This window comes from Eretmochelys imbricata, chromosome 10 (assembly GCF_965152235.1).
Source record: "Eretmochelys imbricata isolate rEreImb1 chromosome 10, rEreImb1.hap1, whole genome shotgun sequence".
NCBI lineage: Eukaryota > Metazoa > Chordata > Testudines > Cheloniidae > Eretmochelys > Eretmochelys imbricata.
In genome coordinates this window covers 34797205-34812973 of record NC_135581.1, presented here as the reverse complement: position 1 = coordinate 34812973, position 15769 = coordinate 34797205, and the positions used below count along the sequence as shown (strand labels likewise).

The 15769-nt window shown below is 44.8% G+C and overlaps 1 protein-coding gene across 1 annotated transcript in view; it reads right to left on the bottom strand.

Annotated features, from left to right (window-relative positions):
* Positions 1-15769, bottom strand: part of DNAAF8 (dynein axonemal assembly factor 8) — a 147930-nt gene that overhangs the window by 23928 nt on the left and 108233 nt on the right. The window contains exons 19-24 of the mRNA XM_077827455.1: positions 13172-13303; positions 11586-11780; positions 9540-9866; positions 7640-7702; positions 3123-3176; positions 637-806 (exon numbers count right to left, since the gene is read on the bottom strand). Of these exons, the coding sequence (XP_077683581.1) occupies positions 637-806; positions 3123-3176; positions 7640-7702; positions 9540-9866; positions 11586-11780; positions 13172-13303 (941 nt within the window). The remainder of the gene's footprint in view (positions 1-636; positions 807-3122; positions 3177-7639; positions 7703-9539; positions 9867-11585; positions 11781-13171; positions 13304-15769) is intronic.

Here is a 15769-nt window from a genome sequence, read left to right as displayed (position 1 = left end):
CTAAAGATTTTAAAAATAAAAATCCCTTCCGGTCTCAGTTGCTTAACATTTTTACTTTCTTGGCTCTTGTCATGTCGTCATTTCACAAGCTCTCCAGTCAGTACAGAGTCTTCCAGGCTAGAGAGAATCTGAAATTCTAATGTTAAAAAAAAAAGCAAAAATATAAATTCTCTCTTAACTGAAAAAACAATGTTCATGCCTCTTTATTATCAAGCAAAAAAAGACACAAGCCCAATTTTGTTTTACTTGCAGGTCATTTTTAAAGACTCTAGAACCTCAACAGTTGAGCTTCGATTGGAAATGTAATAGGACTCATTATGAATTAGGAAGTTTACTTAGTAACTTATTCAGTTCACGGGAGGTTTCCTCCTAAATGGCATCTGCATGTCACCCAAGTGCTCAGAATTTTTCTTTCAGAGAAACCTGGTCTGTTTCTTTGTGCCATGTGATATAGCTCTCTTTCTATCTGACACCCAGTGCAGATTTAATTATTTTGTAGAGTTCACCTGTGACAACCACAGAGGAATCTTGGACTGGAGTTTTTGCTTTAACAGGAATGGATTCTATCAGCACATCCTGCAGCTGGATCGTTTTAAGTGCTAGTGCAGTTGTAGATCTGCCTGTTTTTTAACAAACCTGTTTAGCTTCGGATGAGAGGAGTCCTAAGACAATGTCTGGTTTCAGGCTTATGTGTTTCATCCCAACAAGGCTGAATTTTTCTAGGTCTAGTTTTCGGAGGATTCTAGCAAGGCTATGAGCCCAGACACCAGGTTTGATCAGCAACACAGTACAAAGAAGCTGGGCTCCTGTAACAAAAAAGCATTACAGTGAAACCAAAGATGTTTAAAGCACTGAGCATTGGTACTCACTCTCAGTAATTTTAAAGGCAAACAACGTAATCGTTTGTCAGCTAAGATAGGCATCTAAAGAACAAGGACTTTTAAAAGCAGCTGGCATGCAGTCCATAGGACTGTATTGACAGAACCAAACAAATACAGAATAAGGCTGTGGGTATGGTTTAATATTTTAGTTTTAAAATATATCCAGACCAGCCAAGGCCAGAAGGGTGATTCTATCCGATAACTGAATATCTGTGAGCACTACCTATAGTTCCAAACATTTTATACCACAAGTTTGTAGATCCAGAATCAATTCATATCAGATCTTCATGTGGGATGCTAATTTTGCATATGTTAAACTTGATAATCGAGTCCCCTTTTCCATGTAATATAAGATCAGAACAAAGCCAAAGTTACCACAGGATATAAGATACAATCCTTATGGCAACCACTGAATCCTTATCATTCTTTATTTAGATCCCATGTTTCTGTTTCCCTACTAGGACTATGCTGTTTAGAAGGGCACTGTCAAATAGCTTAGGTCTAAAGGCTCAGATTCTTAAGGGTACTTAGGCACAAAACTGCCACTGATTTTGGTGGGAGTTAGATGTCTAAATATCACTGAGGATCTGAGCCAAAATCACTTTGTGTGTGACCCAAACTTCCCTCTACAGAGCTGAGAGCCGAGCTCAGCATCACTGTGCCTATGCCTGAGAGCCACAAAAAGAAACTGACTAGAAATGGAAAGTGAAACTGATCAGGCTAGCTTCACTGTCCTCACTGGGTGAAATGCATAAAGCAAACAAACTGTGAAAGTGTTGACATTTACATAACTGCCATTTAAAATTCTATCAGTCTCTGTAATCAAAAGCACCATATTATTAGGACTACAATTATGATTTTTATCCTGATAACATCTTTTTAAGACTTGTTGGCAAAATGTAATGTCAGAAACAGTGAACTGGGACCCGTCAGCTCCTGGTGCCTAACCATGTCAGCTAGCATGAAGCATGTAATAATAAGTATTGCAGGCTGCTAATACTGTTACCATTATTATCTGTTTGCGTACATCAGATGTCACTTTATGTTTTCTATGCACCATGTTACTGATTATACAGATGTCAATGCAATGAAGCATCAGTGATACTACATATAATTTGATGCATGGAGTTCTTTACAAATGGCAAGAGACATGTTATTGATTCATGACACAGAGCAATTTGGAGCCAGATAAAAAATAACAACATGCCCCTCATTCTGTGTACACCTCAGTGAGACAAATTAACCCATTTTCTTCTGGGAGCTCTGACATTATAGGATCTCATATTTTCTGTACAAAATCCTTGAACAGAAAGGTAAATGCCATAGCAACAGCTTGCTATGCAGAGGCAAACCTCTCTGCTACCCACAGCTACTGGTGTATAGAATGGCAATCTAAATTACATATTGTTACATAAGTAGTCATTGTCCTCAAGATGTTTTACTCACCATCTGCTGTGTTTCTGGGCAAACATTCCTATTCTTTCTGGTATGTGGTTAACTATATGTGCTGCATATTTATACATATGTATATAAATTATCCACACCTGAAGGTATGCACATGTTCTTACCTTCAGATGAGCCTGCAAAACTGACATCTTCAGATTCCCCTAAGAGCCATACACTGTCCCAGATTCAATCAGTTAATTGCCCACATATCAATGGGGACTCGCCATGCTGATCATGTGTTACTATAACCCTTAATTTGTAGGCCTCTGGTGCTCCCCAAAGGTCCAGGCTGACTTCCCCCATCACTTCTGACTGCTCTCTGGCCTTCCCAGGTTTTGCCAATGCTTTTCTAGCCTTTGTTACCTTTTCTTCTGTTCTGTGATACTCTCAACTCCCATCCTGGTGGCCAAGGTTTGGCCAAGTGTCTAAGTTGGTGTTGCTTTAAAGGGGTTGAAGCCAAACTGCTGCATTGTCTTCATATACACTCCTAAACTGGAGAGGTGTGTTTCCTTCCTTTGGGTGTGTGGGTGGCTTTAAATCAATACAACCTCAAGAGAAGCACATGTCAGGTTCCTGGGATGTTCAGACAAGGGCGTGTATATCACTGTCTGTGTTCAAGCCCAGGGTAACATCTTGTGCAATTCCAACTGTCATCCTTTTCCTTGGTCCCTGTTGGTATCTATCCAAGCTGGCTCCACAAAGGCCTTGTTAAACCCACTTTCCCCCCAGGAATATTTGCTGAACAACAACTATGTTTAAGAGAGTGAAACAGAGAGAGAACCCTGCCCTCCTCACCTGCTTGCATGTAGGTGAACAATGGCTCTGCGTGGCCTCTCCGAGTCTCTCCCCCTATAGAAGAACAGTGAATTGACTTTAATAAGTGAGCATTGCTTTGGGACAGCAGTTGGGAGTATTGTCATCTCTGCTGTACTGCAACATATGGCAGTTACACAGACGCTCTTCATGATGTACGCTTTGTTTTCAAATACCACATCAGGACGTACATGGCTTGATTTCAGAAGTGCTGAACACCAACAAATCCTGTCAAAGTCCACGTACTCTGCTCACTGAATAGGGAGTATTCTCAGGGACAATTCCCACCCACTTTAGGGCCCCTTTACACTACCAGAGCAGTGTCAAGGGCCTTAGTATAACTGAGAGTCAGGCCCCCTGATGAGATATTAGGTACAAATGGTTTTCCTGTTTGACAGGGTACCTGCGATGGCCTACACTGGGCAGCTATGGGAAGCTTAAGGCCAGTTCAAGGTACATGTGAACCAGGAACAGTGGAAGCTCCCTAAAAGTGAGGGGGGCCATCAGCGCCCAAAACCGTGGCCCCAGCCCCCCTGCACAGCTCCTTCCCCCTGAGGCCCCGCCCTTGCACTGCCCATTCCCCTGAAGCCCCGCCCGTGCACTGCCCCTTCTTCCCAAGCGGTCACTCTAGCACCGCCCCTTTCCCTGAGGCCCTGCCCCCATGCAGCCCCTTCTCCCTGAGCCCCCACCCTTGCACTTCCACTTCCCCCAAGGCCCCGTTCCCACGCCACCTCTTCCCCCCAAGACCCTGCCCTCTGCTCGCTCCTCTCTGTCCCCTCCACCCTGTGGCTCACCCTTACAGTCAGTAAAAAGTGATGGGGCCATCGCCTTCTGACCTCCCCTGCTCCAGAGCACCTGATGTGAACTGAGTAGTTTGCTGGAGCCCTGTTTTCCAGCCCCCCACCTCCAGAAGAAAAGTGACAGATGAATTACTTTGATATCCTCATCAGGGCTTTAGTGATAACTGTATAAAACAGACCATTCAGTCACAAGCAGTGATGAGCTGCCAAAATCTGAAGAACCGGTTCCTTCAGTCGCTCCAGGTCTTCGGTGGCACGTCCTTCATTCGCTCCAGGTCTTCGGTGGCACTGAAGGACCCGACTGAAGTGCCACTGAAGACCTGGAGCGAGTGAAGGACTCACTGCCCAAGACCAGGAGCGAGTGAAGGACCCGCCGCCAAAGTGCCGCCAAAGATCCGGAGCATCCGCCGCCGGGTGAGTAAAAATTAAAAAGGGATTCTCAGCCAGGGGAGTCTCCCCAGCTGGTAACTCAGGTTGGCCAGACAGGACGGTCCTGGGGGCCGGATGTGGCCCGTGGGCAGGAGTTTGCCCACCCCTTTAACAACCGGTTCTAAACCAGCTTCAAAATTTAACAACCGGTTTGCGTGAACAGGTGCGAACCGGCTCCAGCTCACCACTGGTCACAAGGCCAGCACTCTGAGTCACCACGCAGCTTGACAACCGGTAACAGAATGAAAAATGCTACAAAGGAATCCCAAGGGTTGGAAGTCCATGGAAAACCTCATGCAGAAACAAGCAGCTGCATTGTTCACAACCCCTAATATATATTGCGCCTTCAGTTGCCTTAACTCAAGTGCTGGGACGCTTATGACCTTATCAACAAACTAGGAAAAAATGGGCCCTCCATCTGAACTGCTGCTCTGGGAATGTTCAAGGGAACAGCGCTGGAGAGGTTACCAAAATGTCTAGGCATATTAACACTCATGTTTATAGAAAAGGAGTACTTGTGGCACCTTAGAGACTAACAAATTTATTTGAGCATAAGCTTTCGCGAGCTACAGCTCACTTCATCGGATGCATGCAGTGGAAAATACACTGTAAGGAGAGTGATCAGGTAAGGTGAGCTATTATCAACAGGAGAGAAAAAAAACCTTCTGTAGTGATAATCAAGACGGGCCATTTCCAGCAGTTGACAAAAACGTGTGAGGAACAGTAGGTGGGGGAGAAATACATTAGGGTTGAATAAAGACTGGGAGTGGATGTGTCATTATACAAAGTAAAACTATTTCCCCATATTTATTCCCCCCACCCCCACACTGTTCCTCACACGTTCTTGTCAACTGCTGGAAATGGCCCGTCTTGATTATCACTAGAGAAGGTTTTTTTTCTCTCCTGCTGGTAGTGGCTCACCTTACCTGATCACTCTCCTTACAGTGTGTATGGTAACACCCATTGTTTCATGCTCAAATAAATTGGTTAGTCTCTAAGGTGCCACAAGTACTCCTTTTCTTTTGTGTATATAAAATCTCCCACTGTATTTTCCACAGTATGCATCCAATGAAGTGAGCTGTAGCTCACGAAAGCTTACACTCAAATAAATGTGTTAGTCTCTAAGGTGCCACAAGTACTCCTGTTCTTTTTGCAGATACAGACTAACATGGCTGCTACTCTGAAACCTGACTCATGTTTATAAAACCATTCCCTGTGAAGGGACTGGATGACTCAAGGGACGGGCAATGGAATATGGAGTCTTTCACCTCTAGGCTACTGGTTGATCTCCAGCCTAAATGCCCAAGGGCTGAGCAGTGTTATTACCACTTGAAGGTTCTTTGATAGAATGAATTCGTGGATCTCAGTCCAGCTACAGCAGACAGGTCTCAAAACCAGCTAACTGTCCCCCATTACTGGCATTCTCAACAGAGGGGTCAGTGGAGTGAAGGGGCCAAGGAGACTGAACTCCCTTCAGGCCCCTATAGAACATCCCTCACCATAATTGTTTGGATATGTTGCTGGGGAAGCTTTTGCTGCTGCCTGTTTAGTGAAGTGTAACTTTATACTTTTAGTATAAGTAAAGGCCTTCAGTCTCCCGGGGTTTCAGTCTGGCCGCTTTAACAAACATTACATTTGATTTAAAAAGCAAAACCAGGAAATCCTGTTTGTTAGCAACAGACTAAGTCATTACACTCCTTTTGACTTCATTACAGCGTGGTTTCCATTTCCCACAGCCCTTTATCTAGGAGCTGCCTACCCGCTGGATCACTTCCTTTTAATAAGACCTATGTTTCTTTCCATGGCTATTTTTTGTTTTGGTAGAATAATAAGCAGGACTAAGCGGGAGATCTGACCCTGAAGCTCTCTGGTAATCTCTCAGGGTATATCTACACTGCAGCTGGGAGGTGTGATTCCCAGCATGGACAGTCTGGCACTAGCTCAGCTCAAGCTATTGTGCTATAAAAAATGGTGTGGACATCAGGGTATACGGGGCGGTTCTAGCTAGGTCTGAGCTAGGTGGCTAGCCCACACTGCTGACTATGCTGCAATGTCAACACCGCTATTTTCCATGTGCTAGCTCAAGCTCTCTACCCACGCTGACAATCACATCTCCCAGCTGCTATGCAGACACACCCTTAGTGATCACATCCCCATAGCACCTATTTTTTTCTTGAGTATTTTGGGAGCCCGACTGTTCTTGGAACTGTGTTTAGCCCTACATTCCTTGACAGCCCTAGATGGGACTGCCCCTCTGTCCAGGACAGGAGGAAGGATGTAAAGAGAAAGCACTGTAAATTATCCAGCGATTAGGGCACTAGCTTAGGACTCGGGAGATCTGGGTTTAACACCCTGCTCTGACACAGATTTCCTATGTGACCCTGGGCAAGTCATTTAGTTCCCCATCTGTGCAATGGAGATAATAGCACTGCCCTGCCTCACATGGGGGATGTGAGGATAAACATATTAAAGACTGTCAGGTGCTTAGATACTATGGCCATGGGGAACACACAATTATCAGAGTTGGACAGACAGGAGCTCCCACTAGAGACGGCTAGGGACCCTTCTGAACTGGCTCCTAGAGTGAAAGGTGTCCCCACCCTGTGGTCAGCGAGCAAAGGACGGAGTCTGGACCTTCTGATTACCCAGGCTGGCCACTTTCCGCACCATTTCACGGGTCAGCCTGAACTTGTGCACAGGTCGCCTTCCGTGTTCTACTCCATCTGCAGAACTGTTGGTTTATTCCCACTCCTGATGCTGGTCTATCAAAATGATATTGTAACAGAAATCAAGAGCAAGGGTGCAAGTCCCTGCCTGCCCGTCCCCCAGTGAAAGCTGATGTGACCCAAGCTGCAGGCCCCTCATGCTGGCACCACCCAGTGAAGGGGCTGCAGTGATCAAATCACCAACAATCCACACTGGGCCAGCAGCCTGAAGCCCACTAGCCCACAAAATGAGGAGGGAAGGGCCATGGTCAAGGAAAGGGTGTCACCAGGGCACTGATTCAGCATACTCCGTGGCAGCCTCCACAGTAGGACTCCTATGGACCCTGACCTGTTAATTAAAGCTGCTCCCATCATGGTACCCCTTGCAGAGAATGACCTGCCCCCCGTCCTTCCTAAGCACAGGGGACTGTAAACTGCAGCCCGGGTCTATTAATGCAGTGGTGATGCATATGACAAAAGGCTGCAGAATTATAATTTTTTCAATATTTATTTTAAGAATAGGGAATAATTTGAAAGCAAACTGAGCCCATGTTTCTGGTCTTACCTTCAGCCCTGGAACCTCTGACAGATGGTGGCAGGTACTTCATAGCAGGGCGACGTTTGCAATCTGCAAAGGGAAAGAGATGTGCTTTTTATGACTAATCCTAGTGTGATAGTCACGACTGCTTGTTGAGATCAGAATTGTAACTATATGTACTATGGCAATAGGAGTGGGCTTTAAACAGCTGCAAACCACCCAAGGGAAGAATTGCTCTTCAGAATAAAAGACCCCCGATGGAGAAAACAACAGGAGGAAAGAATTCAGAGTGACCCTGTAAAAGAGTTCCTGCTGGCTGCTGGAGTCATGGTTAATAGTAGTATGTGTGCTGCCTTTTTACCACTGACAATGGCCTATCTGGGCAAACTGAGATTGTAACCACCACCTTCCTGTGCAAGCTGATCTCACAGCCCTGCCTGAACCTTTCCTGCACCAGGACTTTAAGGCAGGTCAATACCACATCAACTCGCAGTGGCTTTTATACTCAGTTTTGGGGAGATCTAACTTTGAGATGCTGGCTTCCATCCCGTTACTGAAGACCCCCTTTTCATGCTCCTCCACTCTAAACACAAAACACCTGAATAGTTCATTTGCAGATCACCACAACAGCATGTACCTATACTTTTTGACACCAACACAGCTCATGTCTGCGATTGTATTAGACTGCACTGTTGTTCTGCACTACATAAGCACTGTAGGCATCTGACAGGATCATATAAGCTTGAGTTGGCAGTAATGCAAATGTGCAGAAACAGGAAGAAATAGAGGGTTATTATAATTCATAAGGAATTTATAATGAGTTTATGGAACTCTGACACCTTCTCCTCATTCAATACACACAGTTATCATTTCTGGGTACCCAGAAAATGGCATATGATCTTATAGCATATGTGCATTATGGACTATTTACCCTTTGGTGCTGGGAGTCAGGATTTCTTAAGTGACTTGCTGATAGATTTCATATTACAGGTAACAGAGTGAGCTCCAGGTTTTGCTACTCCAAGGCATCAAATCTGAATAAAACCACTGTATGCAAAGTGATTTGGCTTAAGCAGGTCTGGCTGCACATTCCTTTCTATGGAAGGAAACCAGTAGGTTTACTACACAGATGCGTTAGTGCCAGCAAGTATCATTCATGTTTGGGGAGCCTTTGGCAACAGTGCCATCCATTTTCCATGAGCTCCTTTTCCTTTTGTTCAGAAAGAAATCCTAAACAAAGGATTCAGTGCATCACTGAGTTAGTCCCTAAGGAGTCTGTCTGTATAGGGACACCAGGCACTGGACTGTATGTCTGCTACTTTACATGTTGTCAAACCCTATAGAGGTTGACGGCTATCACGTGTTCTGTCATGTGATCAATCATTATGCAGCAGTTTATGAGATCACATGGATCCTTACAACTGTAGGGTGTGGAAGCTTGTCTAATGGGTGTGCGAGTGGTCAGAACAAATGAGTGGTTGTCATGATTCCTAGATTCTATTCCTGACTTTGTTACTGTAAGCCCTTCAGCATGCCATTTAGGCTCTCTGCATCTCCATGTCTGCGTATATAAACATGCAAAATGGCTATAATACTATTTACCTAGCTCATGGGACTGTAAAGGCTCTTTAGTAGTATAAAGTGCTTTGAGATCCTCAGATAAAAGGTGCAATGGGGGTGCAAAGTTGTGTTAGACTATTAGGGCCAAAACCTACCTCCATGTTCACCAATATGGCTTCCAGTGACTTTATTGGAGCCCCACACATGCACACAAGTGCAGAATTTGACCCTGAATTAATTTAATTTACTGTGTTTTTTATCCTGCTTGACGGGAACACACAGCAAAAAGGCTCCTTTGTCTGTGCTCAGTAAGCTGCCCACGGCCTGCCTAACTGCAAAGCCTGTTAACAGTAAGAACAACTCCTACCAGCTATGAACTCTTTCTCGGTGAAGAAGAGGACTGCCTGCCTGAAGGCCATCTCTGGGGTCAAGGCCATCACTCTCTGAAGGTCACTGGTGTTAGTGCTTGTCTTGTCTCCCAGCAGCGTCAGCTTCTTCAGGGTCTCAGCAAGAACCCCAAAGGCACTGACTCTCCGCAGCGCACAGATGAGAGCTGGGCTGGACATCAGCATATTGATGCTTCTTTGCCAGGAGGTATCTCCCACCTCAAAAGGGGTTACTTCTTTGGCCTGACTCCGAGTGAGACGGTGCAACCACTTGAGGCTCAGAAGCTCAAACCCTGGGTCAAGTCCTTCTGCAAGAAAAGAGAAACCTGTTAATTACTAATTGGTAGCTTGTGTTTCCTAGAGGCTGTTCTCTGCTAGTGTCTTACATTCACACTCGTCTTATGATCTTCTTTAGCAGACAGGAACTTCCAAACTTGTTTGGTCTCCACTATCCCTCCCATCCACCAGGAAGTGCAATGCAGGGTTTGGAATCACACTGGGCTAAAACTTAGTATATTCAAACAATACAACTTCTCGGAAGTTAAATGGCTAATAATTAGAGCCAGGAATGGGCTACCTAGGAAATAAAGAACCCTGTGCCACATCAGCAGAGACGCATGGAGATCAAGTGCCGCAGTCTGATTAAAGAAAGGCTTTAATGTAGAGCAGGTGAAAGGGACATGTTGGGAATACAATGATATTTAAGTGCTTTGATACAGCATAGTATATAATTATAGATATTGTAACTGCTCTGATAATGCTTCATTTTAAGGGATATTAATTATAGTAATCAACTCCATTGTAACATTGACTTGTCACTAGAATAACTTAACTATTGTTATGTTTGCAAACTAGGCTTGTTTTCTGTGTAGCAAGATGTTTGGAGGTTCAATACATAATTGTATGTTGCTGAGGTTACTATGGGCTAGATTCAGGAACCCTTGCACGCAGTGAGTAGTATCATATTCTGCGGGTACGCCCATTGGTTTCAAGTCTACTCTCGGAGTAGCGTGCTACTCAGTGAGACCCAGGCTGCCAGACTCTGACCCTATGTTAAGGAGTACTTTGTTTTTTACTTCATAACAATTTCTGTGCAATTAGTGCCAGTTAATAAAATAATCATACTATTTTGCTCTTATATAGCACTTTTCAGGCATACATTTGAAAGCACTTTACAAAGGAGGTCAGTGTCATTATCTCCATTGTACCAATGGGGAAACTGGGGCACAAAGCAGTGAAGTAACATGCCCATGGTCACACAAGAGGCTAGTGGCAGAACTAGAGTAGAACTCAGGTCTCCTGACTCCCCTGTTCTGTTCCCTATCCACAGAACCATCCTGCCTCCTAAATATGAGGGCTGGGCAAACTGTTTCGGATTACATATATGAGCTAGCCTGAACCTTAGCACATCCTTGAACTGATTCAAAACCTACTGCAGACAAATGATGCCCGTCCGGGCCAAGATCACTCACTAACATTCACAGACTCTTTAGGGAGATAAATAAATACACCTATCTACCTGATAGGGCCTGGGACAGAGTGTTAGAAGCTAGCAGGTGAGGCAGCACTCTGATCACTTAGGCATCAATCAGCTCCCCTGGAAAAGGCTAACTAGGGAGGTGCAAGCTAGTTTAGCTGCTCAGGCTGGAAGAGCTAATTAGTCCAGCTGCAGAGGCTATGAGAAGGACGCAGGAAGGACATACTGGGGGAGAGAGGGGGTAACCAGCGCCAGCTGAGTCCAGTGCGTGCAGAGCTTTCAAGGAAGGGAGACTTCTGTTCCTCCCTGGCCCTGTGGGAAAGGGCTAAAGGGAGAAAAGCGCTGTATTAGTGTCGGTGATGGGAATGTAAATAAATCACTCAGCAGAGAGAGTCTGAGAGGTTCTTGGGGCATCTAAGGATGGGGAGGAGTGGGCCCCGTTACAGAGCCCCTTTCACCACTTTTCCTAAATGAACTTGCTGAGTTAAGAGTAGCTGGATAGAATTTAGCTGGCCAAGGCCTACAAACCTTCCCCAAGAAAAGGAGTCACCTGAGTTTTGAGGTTGCTTCTGGAAGCCAGGATGAAGGATTTGGCAAAGAAGATGGCCAGCACTCTTCATGGCTTCCTTTCCAATCAGTGTCAGGATGACAACTTGTTCCATTTCAGGATCCGAGGCGTAGGTTCGGTGGCATAAAAGATCCAGAGGAACATTGCACGAGTCTGGCACTGCACTGAGATTGCCTCCTGCTCAGAGAGAAGATCAAAACAACAAACCTAGTTATCCAGGGTAACAAACTTCCTCTTTCTCTTAGTGTGGAGGGATTGATTAATTCTCCAGAGAATAACAGAGCATGGGTTCTAAGAGTAGCTTCCTCCCAGATACAAAAGTAGGACGTAGGCAAGTGTCTAGTGACTGAGTCTCAACGTGGTATAAAGCAAGGGCTTATCTGCAAAACATGAGCAAGTTTTGTTTCCAACAGTGAATCGTTCTCCAGCCCTAAAATCATCAGAGCTAGAAAGTCTGGATTGTGTTTTTAAACTGATGTCTAGATATTTATATTTGGTTAGGTCAGTGTCTTTTCTCTTTTAAAAATATCAGTGTCTATATATTTATTTTAACAGTGAGCAAAAATCAGCTGGTTCATCAGATCACACGGGAGACAAAACTCAATTCAGAGCAATGATGCAGGCTGCAGTAAACCAACTTCTGGTTACTCAGTAGCTCTGCAGCATGGAACACGTTTCCCATGCTTCAGCTAGGCATGACCAGGACGTGCATAACAGTCGGAAATCCCTTGAAAGGAACTTTGCCGCATTCTACTCCTATCACTATTCAGTTCTTAAACCCAATTGTTAAGCAATTAGGACCAGTACTGGTTTATCAGTTGCTACTGGCACCAAGAGGCCAATTACAGCAATTAGGGATTTCAGCCCAGATCTCAAAGCCTTTGAGTTCAATGGGAGACAGGGGCCTAACTATCTTTGAGGAGCTGGGCCTTCATGTCCGCAGGTTGGACTCAGAATCTTCCTTCAGAATTCACCTGAGTGCACAATGGGTCAGTCCTGAAGCCCTTGTACTCTGGCAAAACACTTACTGAGTTCAATGGGGAGGACCAAGCAAAGATTCCAGGATCTGGCTTAAGATTTGGTTTTGATCACCATACCCTTCACTTTCATACCAAATCTATTATCCTTCCTAGCTTAATGCTATTTAGAAATGGAAAAATGTCCTTTTCTTTCTCTCCTTTATGCTACCTATTAAGATTTTACAGCCCACAATATGATATAAATTCTAATTGATAACACACACCTATTTTTTACTAGGGGAGCTTTTGACTCCCTAAAGCCAATGTATATGGCCTCATTTCTGATACCCAGAACAAGTAAGGATAACACCTTACTAGTTGTCCCATTGGAGTCACTAACCAGCATTAGGAAAAGATCTCAGAGTACAGTGCTAAATATATTATTATTGACAATGAACCAAATCCTGAGGTTCTTGCTCAGGAAAATTCCCAGTAAAGACTCCAGGATCTGTCCCTATAATAGGCAAATCCTGGGTTCTGGATTAGGCAGACCTCAGCATCTCGCTCTGTAATCAGCAGAATCTTAGATTTTCCATCATTCTGACATACCCAGTGTCTGCAACAAGCTGTCAGTATAGGGAGCCACGTGAATACACAATGCAGGTTCCAGTTCAGCACTGGGAGGTAAGTTGCTTCGTACCTCCCCAAGGAGTCCTCGTTCTGCCAGTTCATTCATCAGTCCTAAGAACAGAACAATAGATTGTGTACGAAATATCACGCACAGCTATTTACGGTGCATTCTGTCAGAGCAAGACTCAGCGGAAATGCACACCATCCTGCCATCTACCCTTGGCTCGTATTTCCAATCTTCTATTATGGAGATATTAATATGGGTCATGGCAAGTTCACGCAAGGAATATAAAACACTGTTTTGCAGCCTCACCAGCATGGTAAGCCACATTCATTTACAGCAGGATTAAGTAGCTGCTGGAAAAGCCTGGCTTGGCCATTACTTTTCTTAGAAAGATCTTAGCCTTGCAGCCAACATCCTAGCATTTTCAATTGACACTGACCCCACGTTATGAAAAGAAACCACTCCAAAAAGAAATGACAAGTCTCTGTGTTCTGTTTCAGCCCTGACTGTCATTTGGTGTCTTAGACTAACTAGGATATATCATCAGGCACGGACAGGTTCTAGGAGTAGGATCCTAGTTGGCATACCTTGGAAAGGGGAATAGTATTGGAGAAGGAAAGGATTATTCCTTAGCAACACTGGACTTCTTCGTGGGGTCCTTGTAGCCAGCGTGGCATTTCCTGGTGGCCAGATGAAAGCTTATTTGACAAAACTGTCAGCTTTTCCACAGGTGGCTCTGGAATAAGCCACCAGTCCAGGTCAATTTAGAAGCCGTGAAGGGTAGCAGGTGTGAGGTTCTGCGGGAGATGGAAGGTAGGCCCACAAGGAGGTTGATGCCTCTACACAGCTACCCGGCAGCTGTGATAAGGCTGGATGCATTATCACATAGACCCCATAGAGACAAACACCACAGGAAGCACCACCTCAGAAGGCCAGACTGACAGCTTCCCTCATGGCCCCTATTGGTCCAGGCACCCTATTTAAGCCCAAGAGAAGTTCCAGGAAGTAACGTGCAACTAGGTGGACTCCCCAGCCAGTTATAGTGTCTCACTCCCAGACTCCGACCCTGACTCGGACCCCGGGCTTCTGCCCTTGAACACCAAGTCCGATCCCAACCCCTGGCTTCAGTATTTGAACTCTGCCTCCCACTTGGACCCCTGGCTTTGGTATTTAGACTCTGAAATGGGTTTTTGACCCCTGGCTTTGGCATCTGACTCTCGACCCATGCTCTCAGAGTCAGACACCAGCCCTGCCATAGGACTGATCCTCCAAGCCTTGGTTGTGACAGCAGGAAAGAGATGTTTACAAAGTTGGTCTAAGGATTGTGGTCAAGTCTGGATGTTTTTCTACAATATCTGCTCTAGTTCAAAAAGGAATTGTTTCAGGGAAGTTCTCTGGCCTGATTTATGCAGGAGGTCAGATGAGAAAATCAGGCTTGATAGCAGCCTTCAACTACCTGAAGAGGGATTCCAAAGAGGATGGAGACAGGCTGTTCTCAGTGGTGGCAGATGACAGAACAAGAAGTAATGGTCTCAAGTTGCAGTGGGGGAGGTCTAGGTTGGATATTAGGAAAAACTATTTCACCAGAAGAGTGGTGAAGCACTGGAATGGGTTACCTTGGGTGGCGGTGGAATCTCCATCCTTAGAGGCTTTTAAGGCCCGGCTTGACAAAGCCCTGGCAGGATGGTTTAGTTGGTGTTGGTCCTGCTTTGAGCAGGGGGTTGGACTAGATGACCTCCTGAGGTCTCTTTCAACCCTAATCTTCTATGATTCTATGATCACAATGGTCCCTTCTGGACTTAGAATCTATGAATTTTTGAGTGGCAATCTTTTACCTTTTCAAATTTTTCCTTTTGCCAATTTCTGCTTGGGTATATGAAAGCACTGTAAACACTGTGCATATTCTCAGTGACCTTCTCAAAGAGAAATATTTGCTCAAATTCCCTTAGAAAGACCAGGAACCACATTTCTTCAATGAGTAACTTTTCTAAGGAATTTAGGCAGAAAATGATTCAATGCTGTAATTAGTCTGCCATGATTAATCAGTCATGCCTGAGCATGTTTTCAGGGAGTGTGTGAGATACTCACTGGAGAAAAGGGAACAAACCTTTTGCATTATCAAATCATTCTGAACCTCTAAATGTGTTTCCCGTTGTAACATCTGTGATTTATGGTTTTCCATTTTCAAGCATTATACTGTGCACTATAGAAAAGCAAGGCACTAATGGGAGGAAGAAGAATAATTCTCAAACTGGGGTAGTTAGTGAGAGGACACTGTAAAGCACCCAAACCCCAAAGAATAATGTACAGGGTCCAATCCTGCAGCGAAAAGGGAGTTCTGCCCAAGTGTGGGCTGGATGACTAGAGGATAACTATAGTGGACAAAGAAGCAGTGAAGAACGGATGATGTGATTGAAACACAGGACTGAGTCAGGAGAACTGGGTTCTATTCCCAGATTTATTGTATGATTGTGCCCAAGTCAGTTAGCTGCTCCGTGCCTCAGTTTCCCCATTTGTTAAATAGGGATAGTAATGCTTTCCCTGAGGTTTAAGTCGTGTTTGTAAAATACTTT